Source organism: Siphateles boraxobius, unplaced genomic scaffold (genome assembly GCF_051911475.1).
Source record: "Siphateles boraxobius isolate OS27281-9 unplaced genomic scaffold, OSU_SipBor_1 19, whole genome shotgun sequence".
Taxonomy (NCBI): Eukaryota; Metazoa; Chordata; class Actinopteri; order Cypriniformes; family Leuciscidae; genus Siphateles; species Siphateles boraxobius.
Genome location: NW_027508799.1, coordinates 29,816,865 through 29,839,871, shown reverse-complemented (window position 1 = coordinate 29,839,871; position 23,007 = coordinate 29,816,865). Strand labels below are relative to the sequence as shown.

The 23,007-nt window shown below is 38.1% G+C and overlaps 3 protein-coding genes and 2 long non-coding RNA genes across 6 annotated transcripts; 3 read left to right on the top strand and 2 right to left on the bottom strand.

Moving 5' to 3' along the window:
* Positions 1-273: 273 nt before the first annotated feature.
* On the bottom strand, positions 274-4,950 carry dclre1c (DNA cross-link repair 1C, PSO2 homolog (S. cerevisiae)). Its single transcript, XM_077234920.1, has 14 exons — positions 4,679-4,950; positions 4,507-4,558; positions 3,529-3,613; positions 3,378-3,437; positions 3,243-3,298; positions 3,063-3,164; positions 2,917-2,989; positions 2,693-2,833; positions 2,517-2,618; positions 2,308-2,444; positions 1,626-1,680; positions 1,446-1,534; positions 1,276-1,373; positions 274-1,198 (listed from the first exon to the last, which is right to left on the bottom strand). Exons 1-14 carry the CDS (start codon positions 4,785-4,787, stop codon positions 387-389), a joined length of 1,971 nt encoding a protein of 656 aa, XP_077091035.1. The 5' UTR covers positions 4,788-4,950; the 3' UTR covers positions 274-386.
* A 253-nt stretch (positions 4,951-5,203) lies between these two features.
* Positions 5,204-7,030, top strand: meig1 (meiosis/spermiogenesis associated 1). The gene is made up of 3 exons (XM_077234923.1): positions 5,204-5,307; positions 5,573-5,727; positions 6,763-7,030. The coding sequence occupies exons 2-3, from the start codon at positions 5,578-5,580 to the stop codon at positions 6,889-6,891; spliced, it is 279 nt and encodes a 92-aa protein (XP_077091038.1). The 5' UTR covers positions 5,204-5,307; positions 5,573-5,577; the 3' UTR covers positions 6,892-7,030.
* Positions 7,031-7,976: 946 nt separating this feature from the next.
* Positions 7,977-11,602, top strand: tmem243b (transmembrane protein 243, mitochondrial b). 2 transcript variants are annotated; one of them, XM_077234898.1, is made up of 6 exons: positions 7,977-8,098; positions 8,509-8,632; positions 9,321-9,570; positions 10,550-10,600; positions 10,681-10,785; positions 10,917-11,602. In XM_077234898.1, the coding sequence occupies exons 3-6, from the start codon at positions 9,478-9,480 to the stop codon at positions 11,058-11,060; spliced, it is 393 nt and encodes a 130-aa protein (XP_077091013.1). In that variant the 5' UTR covers positions 7,977-8,098; positions 8,509-8,632; positions 9,321-9,477; the 3' UTR covers positions 11,061-11,602. The 2 variants fall into 2 exon arrangements, with proteins under 2 accessions (XP_077091013.1, XP_077091012.1); XM_077234897.1 differs by having other exon boundaries at positions 7,984-8,111; positions 8,521-8,632.
* LOC143742178 (uncharacterized) lies at positions 11,603-13,812 on the bottom strand. The gene is made up of 3 exons (XR_013205373.1): positions 13,617-13,812; positions 12,873-12,970; positions 11,603-12,699 (listed from the first exon to the last, which is right to left on the bottom strand). It is a non-coding gene; the product is annotated as an uncharacterized LOC143742178 (long non-coding RNA).
* Positions 13,792-16,270, top strand: LOC143742179 (uncharacterized). Its single transcript, XR_013205374.1, has 3 exons — positions 13,792-13,911; positions 15,746-15,843; positions 16,017-16,270. It is a non-coding gene; the product is annotated as an uncharacterized LOC143742179 (long non-coding RNA).
* The last annotated feature ends 6,737 nt before the right edge of the window (positions 16,271-23,007 follow it).

The window sequence follows — 23,007 nt, the reverse complement described above, 5'->3', positions numbered from 1 at the left end:
ATTTTAGTATTTATATAGTATTATTTAGATTTTCATTATCTTTTAATTTTAGTATTTTTGATGTGTACTTTTGTAGCATTTAATTTTTGTCCGTCTTTAATATTTATATTTACCTTTAACTTACTTTTTATTTCATTTTTGGTTTCAATCATTTTAGTACTTAAACTTGACTTCAATTAATTGCCATGGCATTTTTTCTTAAGTTTTATTTTTTCACCATCAAGTTTTTTTTTAATGGTTTCTTAACTAGAACAACAGAAAACATTGTACGCATTTGCTTGAGGAATTTAATTAAAGTATTCAGCATTTATAAAGGTACAAAACTGCATGAGGTAAGCTGTCGTACAACAAACCAAAATATAATACTTGAATAAACAAACATAAAATTAATAAATTTGTCTTATGACCACTTCCTCCCCTGCTGCCAACTTCCTGTACAGGTCCTTCAGGTCTTCTGGCTGTGGGACTTTTGAACCTGGTGTTGGTGGAAGCTCAAAATCTGATGACACCTGAGAGTCTGATTTCGGCTCCGCGGCTTCTTCCGTCTTCTGTTCAGTGTCGATCCCATCTCGGTTACACTGCTCACTAATAACGGCTTTACTTTCATCCACTTGGACAAGAACGGTGTCCATTTGACTGAGGCTCTCCATTCCTGCATCTGATATATGAGTGGACTGAGAGGAAGTCATGTGAACGGAGCTCTTGTCATCCTCGTCTTCATCCTGAAACAGTTCAGGCGATTGGGACGCTTTGTTTTCGGTGGCTGTGTTGTGGCTGTTCTGACTGTTATCCAACTCGCTCTCGTCCGTCAACGCCGGTTCTGCCTTGAAGAACTTTTCCCAACAAGGCTGAGCAGCTTTGGATTGGGACGAGTCCAAACGAGTCAGTTTTGAGCATTGCATTTCTGTGCAAGATGGAGGAGCAAGACCAGATGGGTGAGGTACAGGAGATTGCTCAGGATCGTCTTCATCGTCATCATCATCATCATCATTTGATTCAGTGCAGTCCATGTAATTGGATGAGTGTGCGGAGGGACAGGGCTGTATGACGGAGTACATTTGGTCTGTATCATCAGAATCTTTATTAGGACTATGTGGTTGTGCACTAATGTCAATCTTGGTCAGATCAACCACTCTCATCTTCCGCCAACTCGGAGCCGTGGAAACCTCATCAAACAAGTCGTCATTGCTGTCTGAGCCTTGGCAGAAAGAAATTTATAAGCAATAGTAACCGTTTTAATGATGAATAATAGAAATAATAATGTAAACTTACTACCTACTGATATGCATCTCTTTCTGGTTCTTTTAAGGGTTCCAAGCGGTTTATAGACAATCTCTTCCCTTTCAGTGCGTTTTCTACACAATGGCTTCAACCTGAATTTAAAAAGATAATTTAGTAAGTATCTAATGACAACATGGTTCAAAAAAAGAAGGACCAGTCCTTACAGATCTGTGACGTCCTCCAGTGTCTTGCCCAATGGAATGACATTAGGGTAGATGTTAACAGGACCAATGTAGGATAGAAAGTCCTTAACCTAGTCACAGGAAATAGAAACGGACTTATGATATCCTAACCCTGTGTATTCTGTCTTGTATGAAAAATGTTTTAAGTGGGATTTCTCTTACTTCCAAGTAAGAGGAATGAAAAGAAAAGCATGCTCTGTAGGAACTGCTCCCCATCCTAAAAAGAGAGAGACAGTCAATAAATAAATGTCATTTTATACACACATTTAATGTAATTTGTATTATATATAGAATTTAAAAATAAATCAAATATATAACTTCAGAATATAAAAATATATATATTACTGTATATATGTTAATATAAATTTTTCACACTGTACATAACGTGATGCTAAAATCACTTCTAAAAAAATATTAACAAGATATTTTAGTTTAGTGTTTAATTGAGATACAATTTAAATGTACGTTTACACAACAACAATGTACATCAAAACGATCCCATTCACACGGATCCGCAAAAACAAAACAAAAAAGCAGTATACTGCTGCCAGAACAGTAGATGGCGCTGTCACTTTTTCTAAAGAAACTACGCACTAATAGACTGAACAAGTAATACGCATGCGCATGTCACTGTTTTCACAAATATGTGTGTTTGTAGTTTAAATGGAGACAATGGCGGTATCGTTAAAAAAGGCCCCCAAAATGCTGGTGTGGTGTAAATGAACGGCCAAAACACAAAGTTTTTCATTTTTTGTTGAAACAGGTGTCATGTAAAAAAAAAAAATGGCCATAACATGAAAATAATTATCTGCACCCAGAATTTTTATATTGGTGCATGACTCACTTGACAATGACAGAAGTCTTTCTGGTCCGTTCTCCAAACCATATTGTTGAGGGTTTGATGCTGATAATGTTCAGAGGAATGCCATCTGGAGCCGTGGTGCCGCACGGTAACCTGTTCGCCCTGAAGAACTCCTCATCCTGTGGAAAAAGCCACAGATGTGATCTCCGTTAACGTATATGACGATGTGATTATGCAAAGGATGAGCCTACCTTGGGGTGCCTACAAGCGTGGATCTGCGTTGCCCGGTTAGTGGTCACGTGACACAGAATTTCAGGCATTTTTTTGAACATTTCCAAGCTGTTCACATGTATCTGTAGTAGAGATTAGCAGAGTTAATGTTTTCAAAACTAGGCAGAAAGAATTAGTTTAAAAAAAAAAATTTAACCTGTGAGCTGAACTCTTGTCCCAAGTTGGTAAAGAGGTACTCGTAACCATACGCTGCCTTACAGTTTAACCAAACCACATGGTACGGACTCTGACAGATCCAGTCCTGGATCAGCTGTCTTATCCCTGTTAAACAAGCCTCCTAAAACAGTGGGAAAACAATTATGGAAAGATACAACCGCCTCAAGTCTGTTTGATATAATCCAGGTATGTGTAAATGCTTACCCTGCTAGGGATCTGATGGTACTTGGGATCAAAGAATGTGGTATCGATATACACACTCTTAATGTCTTTTACCCTGCAACACAAACATTTGAACTGTATTATTATCTATAAAATGTGTTGTACTTAAATATCTGATATCTAAATACCTGTCTCCAGAGTGCAAGTACTCCATTCTTGCAGCATCTCCGACAGCCAGTCTGAAGTCCCCTGTGTAGAGCACTGTACCCTGAGCACCCTCAAACAGAAACCTGTGTTGACAGTTTCAAGCCATGATTATATCAAAATGGACTCTATTTACATTCTTAATGCATGTTCCGGTTGCTTACATGACTGATCCTGGACAGTGTCCCGCTGTGAGCAGAGTTACAACAACATCCTCTGACTGAAGAGAAAAAATAAATACAATTCAGATCAACTCAAAAACACTAAACAAAAGAATAAACTAGGAGCTTAGTGCCCACCTCTCCAGTGGTTTCATCTATCAGAGATATGTGCGTTGGACTGTCCAGTTCCAGGGGCACCTAGTTTGTAATGGAGATGTTCTCGTATCAGGCTGTTTAACGGTTAACAAAACGATTTATGGAAAATTGCATGGCTGAAATGAATACTTACAATGTGATCTTCCCAGAATGCATATTTTGGGTTACTAAGCAGGAGCTCCTTTGTGACAAATGAGCAGTACAGCTTCACTGTTAAACTAACAAAGACAATAAGTTTGTCAGTGTCTTGTCAAATATATACAGTGGTGATAAGAGTACCCTGAAATCTCAACCCTGAAATTACAAAGTAGCCAAAAAGTTACTTAAAAGGATAGTTCAACCAAAAAATGAAAATTCTGTCAGTATTTATTTACTCACCCTCATGTTGTTCTAACCCCGTAAGATCCACCTCTCAGATTTCATCAAAAATATCTTAATTCGTGTTCCGAAGATGAACGAAGGTCTTACGGGGTTGGAACAACATGAGGGTGAGTAAATACTGACAGAATTTTCATTTTTGGGTGAACTATCCCTTTAAGTACAGTAGCTAATTACATTTACTCAAATACTTTACAACACTGCATGCATCATATATATATATATATATATATATATATAAATTTACATAAAACACTAAAAACTGTTTTAGCTAGAGTGAATTTGGCATCACAATTTTATATTGTACAGTATGAAAATGTATATTCATTTTTAGTTACTATTAAATAAATTTGTTTATAAAGATATCGTTTAAACGTTAGATAAGGGCAAAGTACATTTCAATGTAAAAGCAGAATAAACAAACTTACATTTTGTACATAAAAAAAGACAATATTTATATACCAAGACAATGTTCATAAACGTACAGTATAATACTGCAGCATCATAGTATGTAAACTGGAAAATAAGCTTGTTTATAAAAATAGAAGTATATAAACAACAAATTGAACTGACACACATGCACACATTTTCTATATATATTAGTTTATAAACAATACATTTAAACTTAAAAATTAAGGACAAAGTTTATGTAAACTTTTATAAACTATGACGTTTATGAACAAATGTTTAATAAGAACGGTACATGACTTGGAATAAAACAACCATCACTCACCTAAACTTCAGTTTTCTCTTCAGGAAAGGTCCTTTCAACCCTTTCATATGATCTGTTAAACATAAACATCAACAGATATGTCAGAACAGTGATCATAATCATAGCAAACCAATTTAGCCATTCTTGCTGCCTGGAAAGTGCATAAGCAGGATCTGAATATACATATATGCACCTTTATGGCAGTGAGAGAGGAAATAAGCTCTGGCGTGCAAATTCTCCCTGTCAAATCGGTCCAGGGAGATGGTGGGATATTCCTTCATGCGTCCAGCAAACGAGCTCATGCTGACTGCACTGAGTTTGAGCTGATGAAGAACTCAAAATCCCCCTGAGACCTCAGGACATCACTGCCCAAACTCTTTCTGGGCTCGAGTCGCAGACAGCAGCACCCCTGTTCCCTGCATCTGTCTTTCCTCCTCCTGGCATTGCTTTGGTATAAAACCACGTGAGTCGGAAACAAACATCGGTAACCTGATAGTGTAAATTGTACAGCGACATCTAATGGACTAAAATTCAATCCTTAAAACATTGCAAAAAGCCACAGCAGCCGGTATACTCTAAAACCACACACAAAAATGTTAACACATTTTTACAAATAATTGTGCATACCCAAGAAAAGTTTTGTCAGTTTCTTCTAGGTCATTTTCGGGGATAGGTTTGATTGGCCAACCAAACTGTGGAATTCCGGGAATTTTTTTATTGGCCATTTTACCCTCATGCTAAGTTGCTAGGAAACAATGATGCGCAACATCGCTCAACCAAACGAACACGTTGACAATTCTGCTTTTTTTCACACACGTCAATGTAAGTTTGTATTTAGAACATTATTAATAATAAATACCACCCATTTTATCAATTAATATTGGAGTTCAATGCATCTTCTGAGTAAATTAGACTATATGATGTCAATGTTTGTAACTCCAGGATTAATTATTCGGTGAATTAGCGTGTTGCTGTTGAACACGTGACACGGTGTTTTGACTTGTTGATTATGTAAAGTAGAATCTGTGGTCAAATTGGATTTATTCCAAAGTAGAATAGTGAGTGATGGCTTTGTTATCATACACAGAAATCATGTCCTGCCCAGTTTTGCTGGATAACAAGGCCAAGCCCAAGTCCATGAGCCGGGCGAAGCAGTGGACGGGTGAGGTGGAGAACCTGTACCGCTTTCAGCAGGCGGGATACAGAGACGAGCTCGAGTACCGACAGATACAACAAGTCGAGGTACACACGGACACCTTTCTGCTGTCACTTATAATAACTTTTATTACATTATTACCATGATAATAATCACATTATTGCTTATTATATAATGTTTACTCGATCGTTATAATATAAACGCAAAGCGAGGAATGACATTATATTTCATTATATACATTATATTATCAGAATCTTTTGATGGTTTAATCAAACTTTTAGGGTCTGTAAAAACAAGTATTCCCCCCTGACATCACACACACACACACACACACACACACACACACACACACACACACACACACACACACACACACACACACACACATATTATTAGTGCTGTCGAATCGATTAATTGTATCTACCATAAAAGTGTGAAAATATATATTTACACACTTTTCTGTCAGATGCGATGTATCGCGACGAACCAATTTGACAGTATATGTATTTATGTATTTACTGTAACGTTATAAGTTATGTGTGTGATGTCTGGAGGGGTTATTTGTTTTCACTGACCCTAAAAGTTCGATTAAACCATCAAAATATTTTATACATTTTTAATTATATAAATATTATGGGGAAGAGCAAAACACTTAACTTGGTTAAGGTATTTATCTGACAAAATCTCTTTTTTTTTTAAGATTCCCCCCCCAGAAAAACAAAAAAGGTCACAGGAAAAAGCATACATTGACCACAACAAAATCAGTTATTAATATTTAAAAAATTAACACATTTTAAATAATGTTTGAATAAAGGTTGAAGATGTATATTTTCCTCAGCCAGACATCACTTTTGGTCACTACTATATCTGTGTGTAATTAAAGTGCTTTACATATATATATATATATATATATATATATATATATATATATACTTTCATTGATAAAACTTGACAATAAAACTATACAATATATACAGTATTAAAGTTTTATTGGTATGTTTTATCAATGAAACTGTTAATGCTTAGTCTGTTAATTTCTTAGTTAGGTAAGTTACTTAATTGTTACATACTGGCATCACAGTCCTGATTTCCTGCTGAATATTGTTGTGTTGTCCTTTCAGATTGACCGCTGGCCAGACAGTGGGTTTGTGAAGAAGCTTCAGCGTCGAGATAATACATTCTATTACTACAACAGAAAGCGGGAGTGTGAAGACCGAGAGGTCCATAAAGTGAAGGTGTATGCGTACTGACCCGACCCCATCAGCGCTTATGCCATTTTCATTTTTAAATACTGTCTTTAGAAAACTCATGGTCAGAGATGTCTTGATGTTTTCTTAATGTAAGTTTCTGAATTAAAAAAACGATCTAAATAAACATTTTACATGTAAACGAACAGTCTCTTTCACCTCTTTACTAAATGCTCTAAAGCCAGAACAAAACCAGTACCAGGTTGGTATAGGTACGCATTTACAAATGTAAATTTATATAACTTAAAGGGATAGTTCACCCAAAACCTGTATTCATTTCTTTCTTCAGCTGAACGCAAAAGAATACAGTATATTTTGAAGAATTAACTTCTATAGTATTTCTTTTCCTATCATTGAAGCCAATGGGACCCATCAACTGTTTGGTTACCCATATTCTTCAAAATATCTTCTTTTGTGTTCAGCAGAAGAAATAAATTCATGCAGGTTTAGAACAACATGAGGGTAAGTAAATGATGACAGAATTTTCATTTTTAGTTGAACTATCCCTTTAAGTGTTTTTCTCTTAGTTATGCAGCACACCATTGGAAAAAAAACAGCCATAAAAACTATACGACAGAAGCATAACAGATAAACCAATGCATGTATTAATTTGAGGTTTGTGCCTTTCACAAAACTTTTTTTCCAAGAAAGTAAAAAATATGTTTTATTGAATTTTAACAAGAACAAAACATAATTTACATACAAGAGTACATATAACCATACATGTCAGGGGTAAAAAAAAATTAAAAAAAGGGAAGGAAAGGCATTTTTCAGAAAAAAAACTTGTTTTCCTTGCTTTTAAGGTTTTACTTTTGGACATTGTTTCTAAATATATTTTAACATCAAATTTAAATGATTTAAAATTTGTAAATATAGTAACGGGCATTTATAATAATTAAATCAAATATAAACAAAATATTTTTATCACCATCAAATGAAAAAGGTTTTAGCATAACATCAACTTCTTCAAAGCTAACAAGAATCATAGCTTCTCTTTTTAAGAAATTATTTAGCTCTTTCCAAAACATTTGATAAACATACACAACAAATAAGATAAACCTAAAACGAACCGTATGGCCCTTTAAGACACGTCACTTCCCGTTTCATTCAGCGAGCCGTTATTATTGCTCTTTTGAAGTCATGCGGATAATACTCTGATCGGAAAGCAACCCCGTGTGATCAATAAATCCCTCTCGTTTGTTATAGCCAGGTAAGTTATATAAGTTTAGCTGTTTATTATATTATCATTATGTCTGCCCCGTTTGGACGGTTTGTTTTCATTCACATTAGCTATTAGCTCTTTGATGTCAATGTATCAGCAATCTGATTGTAACTTAGTTGTATTTTAGTTAACATACATGTTTGAGTAAGAAAGACATTTTAAAGGATGATATTTTTGATCGGTGTGTTAGTGTGTGGATTTAAACAAAAGTCAGTTCAAGCTGTTTAAATGAACAGTGATGTACAGTTGTTATCTGAAGGTGTTTTTGTTATGTGGCCAGTATGCAATTTCAAGTTCTATTCTAGACCAGAACAATCAATAGTAGAAAGTTAAAGTAAGTAACATTAGTAACTTAAGTAACAAGACACTAATGGTGCATTTGTTTTATTTGATTACAGAGCTGAAAATAGTCTGGAGATCCTCCTCGTCATCCATCCTCGGATATCTGTTGACATGAGCTGCATTTACAATTTCTGAGCCATCTATCCATCAGCATGATGAAGATTTGCCTCGGATCACAAAGTAATGTGCTTTATGTTGTGCACTACATAAAAAGTAAAGTATCCAGTTTTAGAACTGCAGTTCATCCAAATGATCATTATTTATGCTCCATCATGTTGTTCCAAACCTATATGACTTCCAAAGAATTCAGACGATAACCTTAATGTAATGAGAAAATTATGACAGAAGAAGTTTAATTTTTAGGTGAACTTTCCCTTTAAGGATGTATCTTTCTGATGACACCATTACTAATGTACTTGTTGTGACCCAAATAAATTGCCATAATATTGTTTAAATATCATGTATATATGTGACTATATAGTTGAATATAAACTACCAGGGCTCTGCACAAGCCACAAACCACATAAACTGCACTGATGCCAAGATCAAGCGCTCACATGACTGATCACACATTTTTAAGGCTGTGCTTATGGTTTCATGATCCATGCCGCCAGAATCAGCCCCCAAGCCCTTTGGGCTGATTATTAGAATGGCCAGCTTGTTGTGTTACTCTGAAGCACCATTGTAATAAAAGTCTTCGAATTCATGGGAAAAGGAGCAAAGTGAATGACAGATGATTCAGTGCTGAGGTTCTGGGGTTTGTTTAAGTTCATATCACACTTTGACGTGCCATGAAATTATCAGTAGAGTGAAGTAAATGAATGTTTTAACTTGTGTGAACATGTCGTGTGGCTTCTCTGTGCTACAGGTGACCCAACCATGACTATCTGCTGCTCCTAAACCGCTTGCCCTGAGGAACGAACCCAAGCTAGAGAGCAGCGAGCAGCATGCACTGCCATCCTCCTCTCCAGAGGGGCAGCTGCTGGTAGAAGATATCAGGAAAGTGTGTGTGCACCGCTCTGGCCATGGATGACTTCCCTACACATGACTTTACTACACGCACCTATGGCACCAGTGGCATGGACAACAGGCCTCTGTTCGGGGAGACGTCGGCCAGGGTAACTCGCCCGTTTGTTTGTTTTTGTAGTATAAAGTTAACATGAAATCAAAACCTTTTTTTTTTATTCCAAATAAAATATTTGCCATGGTAATATTTCATCAAAATATAATAGTATATACATCCACGATGAGCCAAAACATTATGACCAGTCACGGGTGAAGCAAATATCGTTGATCATCACCAAACAAGGCCACATATTAAGGGCTGGTTAGATTAGATGGTAAGCAAACAATCAGTTATCAGAATCAACGTGTTGGATGCATGAGATATGGGCAGGAATAAAGATCTGAGTGACTTTGACAAGGGTCAAGTTGTTATTTGATGCTCTGAGCAATTTTCTGCTTGGGAAACCATGAGCATTCATGTGGATGTAAATTTGACACATGCCACCTAACTAAACATTGTTGCAGACCAGATACTACCCTTCATGACGATGGTGTTCCCTGGTGGAAGAGGCGTCTTTCAGAAGGATAATACACTCTGCACACACTGTTCAGGAATGGTTTGAGGAACATGATTGAGTTCAAGATGTTGCCTTGGCCTCCAAATTCCCCAGTTGAGCATCTGTGGGTTGTGCAGGAGCAACAAGTGCGATGCACAGCAGCTCCACCTCGCAACCCACAGCACTTGAAGGATGTGCTGCTAAAGTCTTGGTGCCAGAAACACAGGACACCTTCAGGGGTGTGTAGAGTCCACACCTTGACGGGTCAGAGCAGTTTTGGCAGCACACAGAGGACCAACAGTATATAAGACCATAATGTTTTGGCTCAGGCACAGTGTGACTTTTTATCAAACAATGAAACTTTATTTCATATTTAAAGTTTACTTTGCAGTTACATTTTTTTTTACACTCCTAAGGCGTTCTGCATAATGGTGCTATGTAGATATTTAAAAAGATAACATTTACTGCAGTTCCCTGTACCATGCAACTATTTTCTGTCAAATACACTAATATATTTTTGTTGGATCACTTTCAGGATAGAATCATCAATTTAGTGATCGGTGGACTCACGTCTTTACTCGTTCTGGTAAGTTTTTACAACTAATGAATATCTCGATATGTCTGTTATTCATATTGTAATTTGTTAATTTTCCTCATCTCTTTCAGGTGACCGTCATAAGCTCATTCATCTTCCCTTCACTGCCTCCCAAGCCATTGAATATTTTCTTTGCCATCTGTATCATGCTAGTCTGCGGGTCAGTGTTGGTTCTGGTAAGTAAGAACTTGCTATGTAGTCTAAAAAGCATTGGGGTTAATTCCTTCAATGGTCTCAAAGACAAACAAATGTTTTTAATGCAATTCCTGATGAAATAAATGCAATCCCATCCATCTCTTTCTTTCAGATATTCTGGTATAGACAGGGAGATCTGGAGCCCAAGTTTCGCAACTTGATCTACTACATGCTGTGTTCCATCGTTCTGCTGTGTATCTGTGCCAACTTGTACTTTCATGACGTGGGACGTGGTAAACAGAGCAATGCCTTATAAAACTGTTACCATGGGAATCAGCAGAATGTTTGTCATTATATGGGTGCTTTGGAACCCCATTTGAGTTCTTGAATCAGGATAATTCATTTTCCTACAAGCCCCATTTGTGTGGGCAAGGCCAGTCTGCCTTTGGGAGCCATGTTAGTGGACTAAACATAATATAGATGCAAACATGTTAGCGATGAGTAGCACTCTGGGATGTCCGTGCACACGTTTTGCACTCTGAATGCTGTACACAGCTTAACCTATATGCCAATGATTTTTTTTTTTTTTAAAAAGCCATGGCAATGTAATGCATAATGCTTTTATACACCTGCGGTACATTACTAATTAAGAAGTTCCTTATTTTGTATTTAAATGATCAGAAAAGCAATTTTGAATCAGAGCACTTGATTAAAGACGCGCAACAGTCATTGTAAGTCATGCTTGTTTGTTTTTCTAAATTACTGAACACTGTTATTTGATATGGTGAAAACCTTAAGTTTGGTTAACAACCATTGTAATTTGGATTGTATGTAATAAATAAATACATATACACAATATACATTTGCAAGCTCTGTTGTGCTTTATATTTAGTACAAAATTGTCATACAATTTTTCTGAAACATTGGAAAGTTTTATATGAAAAACCTGGGGAACATTTCGGCCTCGGGACCTTTTAGAGGCTCCATTGGGATTTGCAGCTGAAACCCTGTCATTAGATGTCTACAAGTTTATCTTGAGCAAATTGGGGGCTGAACAAACTAGTCAAATCTACATCTAATCAAATTAAAGATGGATTTGAAATTAAACAGGATTGGAGGCAGGATGTTCCATGCAGTTTGTATATTGTGAATATATTTTTACTTTTACTTCATTAGGGCCACACTGTTGTATAAAAAAAAAATTCCATCTCTATATTTTTGCAATATCCCAAAATAAATTAATTATTAAAAGGTGATCCTACTTTGACTTAAAGATATCAACTCTCCGAAATACAACTGACAAAGCTCTTTTTTTATTCATAATTTTGTACAAAAAATAAATAAAACCTAAACCCTTAATCTAAGCCCTGTCTGTAAAACCGGGCCATTTAGTAGACTCAAGAGCTACAGCGTAGAGTTTCAATGATGGAGTCCTGAGTTTAAATTCCACTATGGCCAACTGACTGTGACTCTAAAACTGACTGCAACATCACTGGCTCAGTGGATAAAGCATTGTGTTTTTATCCTGGACACCAGAGTTCAAATCCCACTAAAGCTTATGTTAAATTGTTGTCCATAAGTCCAACAAGCTGTCCCAAACACCAGCTGTCAGTGTGAAAGCCGCGGTGGCGTTACTGGCTAAACACACATTCTCTGGTGCTGAAGCTGCAATGGAGCCGTGGCTTCAAACCCCAGCACAGCATGTTGACAATCAAACAACAGACTCTGTTTTATTGGACAATCATACAGTTCAATAGTCAAATATAAGTTCCTTCACATGTTGAGACAAGAGATCTGTGGCTCACAGGTAAGAGCGCTGCCTCACGGGTTCAGAGGTTGCTGGTTTGATCCCGGCCAGATCTCCGCGATACGAGTGAATGCTGTATGTGTGAAGGGACGGGGACGATTCGGGTCCCCCCCGAACCCCGTCACGATGTCCAGCAGGGGTTATGCTTCTTGATACAACAAAAAAGTAATTTAGCAGACTACAAATTTTGGCCAACCGTCCCTTCCCCACCTGTTTAGGTTCCCATCATTTGCTTTTCAAAGGGGAGGCCCTTCAAAAAGAAAATGATGATAACCTACATGTTTAGCACAGTAAAACACACAATCACACATTATACATTACCTGTCCATGAGCAGAAGTCCATCATTACAGTCAATGTCTGTCCACACGACTCAGAGCTCTGCTTCTCATGACTGGACGCGACAAACACATCCCGTATTCTGTAGGGGGAAAATTAATGAGCAGACATTACTCCATATACTATCTAATACATCAGAATTTAAAAGTTAGCCTACATAATAGTTCATAAATATAAGAAGACATAAATATTGAACACTGCGTCTATACTAAAGCATGAATCAGCATGAACATCAGAGCTTCTCACTCCAACTGACTCTAATAACAAACATGAATCCACTAGATTATTACCTACAGTAACAATATAACACCAAAAGAGACAAAAACACCGTTCCTTATTATTCTGCTTCATAATATTAGTAAGCGATTCATTCAAAGTTTACAAATGTAACGCAACAACTAGCGATGGATTTGTTCTTGTAAACTCTGACAGTGAGTTCAGTAAGAGAGCAGCATGTAAACAAAGACTGTGATAGAAGACTTCATAGAAGAAGCAACTGCCTTCATACTCGCTTACATGTCAAACAACAAATGCAAAATTAAACAACAAGATTGAAGGATTAAATTCAGCATAAAATGAACGTTTTGTGTGTTCGCGGGGAAGCAGATTAAGCCCATCATAATCACGTGAATGTAGATAAACTGACAGATGAGCATTGCTATTTCATATCAGCAGAACTATCAGTAACTTACAAACCACGTATACAATTATACAAAACATTGACTTACCAGTGAGTTGCGTGACACTCGATTCCAGCATTTAATTTGATCGGTTTGTCCATTTATTTGCTGGAATGTGTGCAGTTGAGTGATCAGTTTTCATCTGCACGTGTTGTAGACTGTCATCAAGCATCAATGTTGTCAACAATCCGAAGGGGTCGCTCTGACAGTGAAACCCGCTCACGCCGCCTAGTGGAGCGGATGAAAAACTACACTTCAGTTTCTGTGATTCTACTGTTAGTATTAGTGCTAAGCTGGCCTACTCAAATTTGTGCTGGGCAAGTGAATCTGTGGCCAGTCTTAGGTGAGAGGGCCGTTATTTAATTTTCATATATTTGAAATAACTACTTTATGATTTTGTCAGGATGATGGATCTGATCCAGATTAGCTCTCATCTGATGCCTCAAAGACAGACCGAATGTTCTAGGCCTCAAGCGTAAACAGCAAACACACGGTTCAAACGATCCCATGAGATTCGTTTAGTTTGTCTATTTGTCACGTTTTTAGGTTTATCACGTTTTTATGTTTATCACGTTTGTTCCCAGTTAAACAATATTTTTTGTGTGTTGTGTCTGTTTTAGCAGTTCCCAGCAGCATTTGTAGTAAAGTTTGATTGATTATTGAGGACAGATTTGGACAAATTATTAGTGAAGCCTGCACGAAAATGACAGTTGTATATAATCTTAACCTAATGATATAACGACTAAACATTTAATTGTGTTTAAAGGCAGTTTTTACAGCTGAATGTAACAGGCACGGGCATGAGATCAGATGTGTGTCAGCGCCGCCTTGTGGACAATAAATGTATCTGCATTTCTGTATGAAAACAGCAACAGAAAAAAAGGGACTGAAATAAAGCTAGTGCCGCTCACTGCAGAACCAAATGACGTCCAGCTCCACCTCTGTGGATCTAATGGGTGGAGGGATGGCGTTATGGGTGGGGTTAGACCTCATAGCTCCACCATTACACCCAAATTACACCTAGAGAGCAGGAGCTGGACTTCAAGCTCCACCAATGACTCTGCAGCGAGCAGCCTCTCAAATAAAGCAGACGCGTTTAATCCTGCTCCAGCTGAGCCACTTTCCAGAGTTTAGCTCCAACCTCATTTAAAACAAATTTCCATTTGTAAGTAATCTACCCAGCACTGAATAAACCATAGTAACATTTATTTACATCTCTCAACAGAAAGGTTTTTGCAGGTTTTGCGAGATGGTTCTCACTGCGGAACAAGAAATCCACGGGGAGGAGTCGGATCCAGATCCAACTCCTCCCACCTTACATACACCTAAACCTAGCCAACTCCGCCCCCTGATCCCTAAACACACCCCTAATCCCTAAACCCAACCCTAATCATACCCATCTCCACCCCTTGGATCTTGATCCGACTCCTCCATGTGGATCTCATGTACTGCTTTGAGGTGCTACTGGGTTTTGCGGGTCATTAACTACATTAACCGGAACTAAAGTTAGATTCAGTTCGATTCTGATCAAAAGAATGATTTGTTCAAGAATCAGACATCACCGTATTAATATGTCATCTTATATAAACTATTATGTAGGCTAACTTTTAAATTCTGATGTTTTAGATATAGTATGATAGATAGATTGATATGTCATTCTGTCTTGTGATAAGTTATAGCAGGCCTATGTGCGTTAATTCGTGTTATGCAATTTTTAATGTGTTATTATTAATGCATTTCCACGCGAACACTAAAAGCCAGATTTCCAGATGGTGTCTTTAACCTAAAATCGTGTTTAATAAGCTGCTCGCTAAATGACAGTTAGCCATGAATGAAGGCAAACTTCAAAAAAAAAATTCTATTAAGATTTTTCACTGACTTTGTTTACATGCTGCTCTCTTGCTGAACTCACTGGCAGCTTTAGAAGAACAAATTAATTATTGCTTTACCTTTATAAGTGTTGAAATAATCACCTTCTGATGTTCATATTATAAAATAGATAGCTATTTGATGTTCCTGTTGTGTACAAAATATTTAAATATGTCTAGTAGGCAGGGTTGTCAAATACATGTCATTTTATATTTATTAATTGTAATTTAGACTAACTTTAAAATCGTGTCATTTAGAACTTAGATATATTATATGAAGGAATAACTGTATTTTTGTTTCCCCTACAGAATACGGGATGTGTTTGTCGCGTCCAGTCATGAGAAGCAGAGCTCTGAGTCGTGTGGACAGACATTGACTGTAATGATGGACTTCTGCTCATGGACAGGTAATGTATAATGTGTGATTGTGTGTTTTACTGTGCTAAACATGTAGGTTATCATCATTTTCTTTTTGAAGGGCCTCCCCTTTGAAAAGCAAATGATGGGAACCTAAACGGGTGGGGAAGGGACGGTTGGCCAAAATTTGTAGTCTGCTAAATAATTTTTTTGTTGTATCAAGAAGCATAACCCCTGCTGGACATCGTGACGGGGTTCGGGGGGGACCCGAATCGTCCCCGTCCCTTCACACATACAGCATTCACTCGTATCGCGGAGATCTGGCCGGGATCAAACCAGCAACCTCTGAACCCGTGAGGCAGCGCTCTTACCTGTGAGACACAGATCTCTTGTCTCAACATGTGAAGGAACTTATATTTGACTATTGAACTGTATGATTGTCCAATAAAACAGAATCTGTTGTTTGATTGTCGTGTCAACACACTGAGCTGGGGTTTGAAGCCACGTCTCCATTGCGTCTCCATTCACACCAGAGAATGTGTGTTTAGCCAGTAACGCCACCACGGCTTTCACACTGACAGTGGGTGTTTGGGACAGCTTGTTGGACTTCTGGACAACAATTTAACATAAGATTTAGTGAGCTTTGAACTCAGGTCTCCAGGATAAAAACACAACACTTTATCTACTGAGCCACAGAGTCTTTCCCATTATTTAAGGTTTTGGATGGCGCTTTATGAGCATTGTTGTAAATGATGACAAACTTAAGCAATAGTGGGATTTGAACTCAGGACTTTTACATAGAATAATCAGTTGATCATCCACTGAGCCACAGAACATGTAGAGATTTTGGAAGGATTTTCTTACATTGAGTTTTAGCACCTGTTTCTAATCTGTAGCCTTTAGAAATTAAGATGTAGAAATTAAGCCTAGTCACCTAGAGTCTTTTACTCGATTGAGAACATGAATCACCTAGCAATTTCTTGCACAGTGTGTGTGTTCTTTTGAATGACAGGACTTTGTTGTTTCTGCTGTTAGTAATTTTTAGCTGATTTTAAAAACTTTAATGTTTCTGCTCAGGACATAACCTGGATTGTTTGAATCACATGTACAACAAATTATTACAAATTAGTCAGTTACATTCCTGAAATGAGTAATGAGTGACTGAAATATTACCAAATGTTCACACAATTATACGAATTGTCATTACGAACTTTTATTAGCGGCATTATGTCCGAGTTTCTCAGACTGGGGTTCATGATGGAACTGCAGGTGGTTTGGGAGTTTAATGAAAAGCTATCAGGTAATGAAATTACATGATTTTAAAATCAAAATAAGGCAACAAAAACAAAAGTCATGTGACCATTAACAGACATCAGGGAATCATAAATGTAATTAGGGCCCAAGCCTTGAAAAGGCGAAGGCCCTATTGTTTTCCTAAGGATTATTATTATTATTATTATTATTATTATTATTATTATTATTATTATTATTATTATTAGGGCCCAAGCCTTGAAAAGGCGAAGGCCCTATTGTTTTCCTTAGGATTATTATTTTTTTTTTTCTCCTCTTTTATTTTTCTTACGACTATTCGGGCACTTTTGGGGCTCTTAACGTGCACGAAAACTCTTGAAACTTTGCACGCGGGTCAGAACCCGCGGCCATCAGGGTCGGGGTGAAGATGGTACCCGGGCGTGGCAGGGGGGCTCGACAGCGCCCCCTGGAACGGGGTCCGAAAACTTGGTCCATAAATCAAACACGCTTGTATGTAAGAATATGAAACTCGGTACACATATAGATCTCATCGGTTCATATATACTTCATGCTCTTACTTTTTACCCCAGCCCAACAGGAAGTCGGCTATTTAGGGTTGTTTGTAAAACGCATGCAATGGAATTTAAAGTACTTCTCCCAGAGAATTCAAAGAAATGCCACGAAACTCGGTCAGCATGAAGTCAAGACATTGAGGATGAAAAATTGCGAGGGGATTTTTGATATCTCGAACGGTGTGGCCGTGGCGAGGAAACGAAATTATGGCGAGAAACGTGAAACAGGAAGTGTGTTATAACTTCTGCATACATTAACTGATCTTGATGAAACTTCAGCAGTGTGTTCGTTGTAAGAGGCCGATCACATGGATGTGACTTTTGTGAGTCAAAGTTATAGCGCCACCAACTGGCAGCAGGAAGTGTGTCACTTTCAAAATGCTTCGAAATCACCCTCTTATTTTAACCCAATTTGCTTCAAACTTCATCTGTATAATGTAAACATAAGCCATATGTAGACCTGTGAATGGATTCTTGATATCTTTGATACTGTTGCCGTGGCAACACATCAAACTTTAAAATTCTTTTTTAATGCTTTTGAGACTCTTAGCATGCTTGAAATTGCATGAAACTCGACAGACATGTCACATATATTAGCCAGTAGACATGTGCAAAGTTTCAGGAACGGGCGTGGTGCAGGGACTCAGTAGCGCCACCTTTTGACAAAAGTGAGAGGGTTAGTTTCATAGTTTTACCTACAATCTTAAAACTCGGTAGGCATATTGTTCAGATCAAGCCGGACAACTTTCTAATTTACAGATTTTGGTTCCGAACAACAGGAAGTCAGATATTTTGGTTTGAATGGGATGTTTTGGAGTAATCTCTGTCCCTCTCTCCCTCTCTCTGCATACCTCTGTGTCTGTGGGGGGAGGGGGATGTGTCTGTTTGAGTGACAAAGCTTTTAATTATTGTTGATCAAGGTTTTGGGGGCTTTTGGGGCCCTTAACATCCTCTAAAACTCTTGAAACTTTGCACACGGGTCAGAACCCGTGGCCATCAGGGCCGGACTGAAGCTGGTACCCGGGCGTGGCAGGGCGGACCGACAGCGCCCCCTGGACTGGGATTCGAACACTTGTCCATAAATCAAAGACACTTGCATGTAATAATATGAAACTCGGTACACTTATAGATCTCATTGGGTTGAACAACTTTCGTGCTCTAAGTTTTACGACATCCCAACAGGAAGCCGGCTATCATGGTTTGTTTGGAAACGCATACCCCTGAAATTCTATTTAATTCTCCTTGGGAATTAATCGGATTTCAAGCAAACTCGGTCAGCATGACGTCAAGACATTGATGATGCTAAATTCCGGAGGGATTTTTGATATCTCGAACGGTTTGGCCGTGGCGAGGAAATTAATTTTATGACTAAAAAAGGACACATAAAGTGTGTTATAACTTTGCTCGTTTTACCTACAGTTACAAAACTTGCCACGCATATTGTTCTCATCAAGCCAATCGACTTTCTAATTTAAAGTCATTAGCTCAGAGCAACAGAAAGTCAGATATTGTAGTTTGAATGGATTTCTTGTCCCCCTGCCATTCTGTTTGTGTGTGTGTGTGTGTGTGTCTGTGTGGGGAGGGGGGGAGGGGAGGAGGGGAGGGGGGGGGGCTCTTTGAGTGATAGTTTAGTTTAAACACCAACTCATACATAGGGCCATACTGCCCTCTTGTGTTCAAAATTATATACATATTTGGTATGTGACTGAGGATCGAGAGCTTTTAAATACGGACGTCCACATTGATAATGGTGGCTCTTGCAGAGCGCTCGAATGAATAAATTAACTAAACGTTCGCTCAGCTCTGCTCGCTCGTCGCCATGGACGCGCACCGTTATGAATGCCCAGTGTTTCCCCTAGGATTTTTTTTCAGGGGGGGGGGATTGGGGGAACTGCTAGTGTTGCGGAGCGGGTGTATTACGAATACGTGGTGTAAATTTTTTAGCAATCAAAAAGCATGTCTAATTAATTGAAATAGTGTATTATGAATCATTAAACGTATACAACATTTTAAAAAAAATATGAAAAAAAATGTCACACTAATTCTGTGTTGTGTTTTTTCTGGTAATAAAATGAAGACATAAAACACAAATTTGATCATTTATCATCAATTTTAATCATATGAAATTAAATAAACTTTTTGTCAAATAACGTGCTGCACAATGAGCTTTACTGTTAAAGTCCCCATGAATTCAAAATTGACCATACTTACTTTGTTTGCTTAAATTGATCGTTTTGTGGTGAACAATTCATCCATGCAAGTCAATCCACACAAAAAAATTGTTTGGCTTCGTAATCTTTAATCAAAATCTGAAATTTCCCCTCCCCTCTGCGTTGGAGGACCTTGCCTGATGACGTAGGTTTCACGGTTTGGGCGTCTTCTTAACATCCGTAATCACGCCCCTCCAACTGACAGTAGACAGGCTGAATGAAAACACCTACTTTTCTAGATCCAATCAGGTGCTAGTTGGGGAAAAAGCCACGCCCACCATTTTGCCTCATTAAGTATTCCGTTTCTCTCGGAAATACGTCACAACACTGGAGAAAAGTCGTTTGCAACTTCCGGTTCACGGGGACTTTAAAATTAAAACATGGATTATTCCTTAAATTCAGTTTTGATGATAATTTATTTGGATTAGTGTTAGTATTATTACATTGGGACATATCTAAATTCTACTGTACAACGGTAATATATTTCTGTCAAGTTAAACCGAACTTTTATTTTGACGGGTTGCCGTGAAGACCTTTTGAGTTTGTTTGTTTATGTCATAATGATAGTTTTTCTCAAATGAAGCGGTTAAATGATCACGAAGTGACTTTCGGAGTGGATCTAGAGCCTAAATACTAGTATCTATTAATAGGTACTAGTATCTAAAAGGTAATTTTCTCTCTCTCTCTCTCTCTCTCTCTATCTCTGAGCCAATATGGCAAGCCGTTTTAACATTTAATCATTTTAACCTACTAGTCTCTATTTTCATGCTACTAGTACTTATTTTTTAGATACTAGTATCTATTCCATTAAGTACTAGTACTTATACATTAGCGACTAGTGCTTATTCTGTTTAGAATATTCAAAGTGCTTATTCAATTTTTAAGCTTATTTATATTTTCAGAGCAGAAAATCCGATTTTTCTGCTTATTCAATATTGCATCTAAAATGTAAGTGACTTGACGTGTGTGTTTGTGTGTGTGTGTGTGTGTGTGTGTGTGTGTGAGAGAGAGAGAGAGATTGTGTCTGTTACAGTGACAAGAGTTTAACCCTTTAAGGCCTTGTCTTTTTGGATATATATCTTTTTTTTTATAAAAAAAAAAGTGCATACAAGCCATATATTTTAAATGTATTGTTTGCTTTAAATTAAATTAAGATTGTATGTTTGGTAATTGAACCTAAATAAATTTAAAACTAATGTGCTATATTTCAGATAAATATATTTGTTTTCCTTCATTTTAATCAACACTAACTTTATTCTCATCTGAATTATAAATAACTTATTTCTGTATAAAATACAAAATCCCAAATAATCCAGACCAACCAGAGCGCACTATTTCTACAACATCATCAGTGTTGAAGCAGAACTACCAGAGCCGTTCGGCAGATAGCGAGCAGATATTTTGTGTCACGTCGTGCACAATAACCCTAAAGGCACCAGGGTGGCGGTGCCACCGGCTTTATATATATATATATATATATATATATATATATATATATATATATATATATATATATAAATATAGCTGCGAGCAGCGATGAAGGGCCAAAGCCGGCGGCACCGCCACCCCGGTGCCTTTAGGTAACTAAAGGCACCGGGGTTGCGGTGCCACCGGCTTGGGTCCGTAATCGCTGCTCGCAGCTATATATATATATTTTTTTTTTCTCCTCTTTTATTTTTCTTACGACTATTCGGGCACTTTTGGGGCTCTTAACGTGCACGAAAACTCTTGAAACTTTGCACGCGGGTCAGAACCCGCGGCCATCAGGGTCGGGGTGAAGATGGTACCCGGGCGTGGCAGGGGGGCTCGACAGCGCCCCCTGGAACGGGGTCCGAAAACTTGGTCCATAAATCAAACACGCTTGTATGTAAGAATATGAAACTCGGTACACATATAGATCTCATCGGTTCATATATACTTCATGCTCTTACTTTTTACCCCAGCCCAACAGGAAGTCGGCTATTTAGGGTTGTTTGTAAAACGCATGCAATGGAATTTAAAGTACTTCTCCTAGAGAATTCAAAGAAATGCCACGAAACTCGGTCAGCATGAAGTCAAGACATTGAGGATGAAAAATTGCGAGGGGATTTTTGATATCTCGAACGGTGTGGCCGTGGCGAGGAAACGAAATTATGGCGAGAAACGTGAAACAGGAAGTGTGTTATAACTTCTGCATACATTAACTGATCTTGATGAAACTTCAGCAGTGTGTTCGTTGTAAGAGGCCGATCACATGGATGTGACTTTTGTGAGTCAAAGTTATAGCGCCACCAACTGGCAGCAGGAAGTGTGTCACTTTCAAAATGCTTCGAAATCACCCTCTTATTTTAACCCAATTTGCTTCAAACTTCATCTGTATAATGTAAACATACGCCATATGTAGACCTGTGAATGGATTCTTGATATCTTTGATACTGTTGCCGTGGCAACACATCAAACTTTAAAATTCTTTTTTGATGCTTTTGAGACTCTTAGCATGCTTGAAATTGCATGAAACTCGACAGACATGTCACATATATTAGCCAGTAGACATGTGCAAAGTTTCAGGAACGGGCGTGGTGCAGGGACTCAGTAGCGCCACCTTTTGACAAAAGTGAGAGGGTTAGTTTCATAGTTTTACCTGCAATCTTAAAACTCGGTAGGCATATTGTTCAGATCAAGCCGGACAACTTTCTAATTTACAGATTTTGGTTCCGAACAACAGGAAGTCAGATATTTTGGTTTGAATGGGATGTTTTGGAGTAATCTCTGTCCCTCTCTCCCTCTCTCTGCATACCTCTGTGTCTGTGGGGGGAGGGGGATGTGTCTGTTTGAGTGACAAAGCTTTTAATTATTGTTGATCAAGGTTTTGGGGGCTTTTGGGGCCCTTAACATCCTCTAAAACTCTTGAAACTTTGCACACGGGTCAGAACCCGTGGCCATCAGGGCCGGACTGAAGCTGGTACCCGGGCGTGGCAGGGCGGACCGACAGCGCCCCCTGGACTGGGATTCGAACACTTGTCCATAAATCAAAGACACTTGCATGTAATAATATGAAACTCGGTACACTTATAGATCTCATTGGGTTGAACAACTTTCGTGCTCTAAGTTTTACGACATCCCAACAGGAAGCCGGCTATCATGGTTTGTTTGGAAACGCATACCCCTGAAATTCTATTTAATTCTCCTTGGGAATTAATCG

What these genes read in the sequence shown, in the direction of transcription:
- tmem243b (XM_077234898.1), top strand. Translation starts at nt 9,478, where the DNA reads ATGGATGACTTCCCTACACATGACTTTACTACACGCACCTATGGCACC. An exon ending in TCGGGGAGACGTCGGCCAGG is followed by an intron (nt 9,571 to 10,549) that starts GTAACTCGCCCG and finishes GATCACTTTCAG; the next exon opens with GATAGAATCATCAATTTAGT. An exon ending in GCGGGTCAGTGTTGGTTCTG is followed by an intron (nt 10,786 to 10,916) that starts GTAAGTAAGAAC and finishes TCTTTCTTTCAG; the next exon opens with ATATTCTGGTATAGACAGGG.
- meig1 (XM_077234923.1), top strand. Translation starts at nt 5,578, where the DNA reads ATGTCCTGCCCAGTTTTGCTGGATAACAAGGCCAAGCCCAAGTCCATG. An exon ending in GACAGATACAACAAGTCGAG is followed by an intron (nt 5,728 to 6,762) that starts GTACACACGGAC and finishes TTGTCCTTTCAG; the next exon opens with ATTGACCGCTGGCCAGACAG.
- dclre1c (XM_077234920.1), bottom strand. Translation starts at nt 4,787, where the DNA reads ATGAGCTCGTTTGCTGGACGCATGAAGGAATATCCCACCATCTCCCTG. An exon ending in CCTCTCTCACTGCCATAAAG is followed by an intron (nt 4,559 to 4,678) that starts GTGCATATATGT and finishes TATGTTTAACAG; the next exon opens with ATCATATGAAAGGGTTGAAA. An exon ending in GACAAGAGTTCAGCTCACAG is followed by an intron (nt 2,619 to 2,692) that starts GTTAAATTTTTT and finishes TCTCTACTACAG; the next exon opens with ATACATGTGAACAGCTTGGA.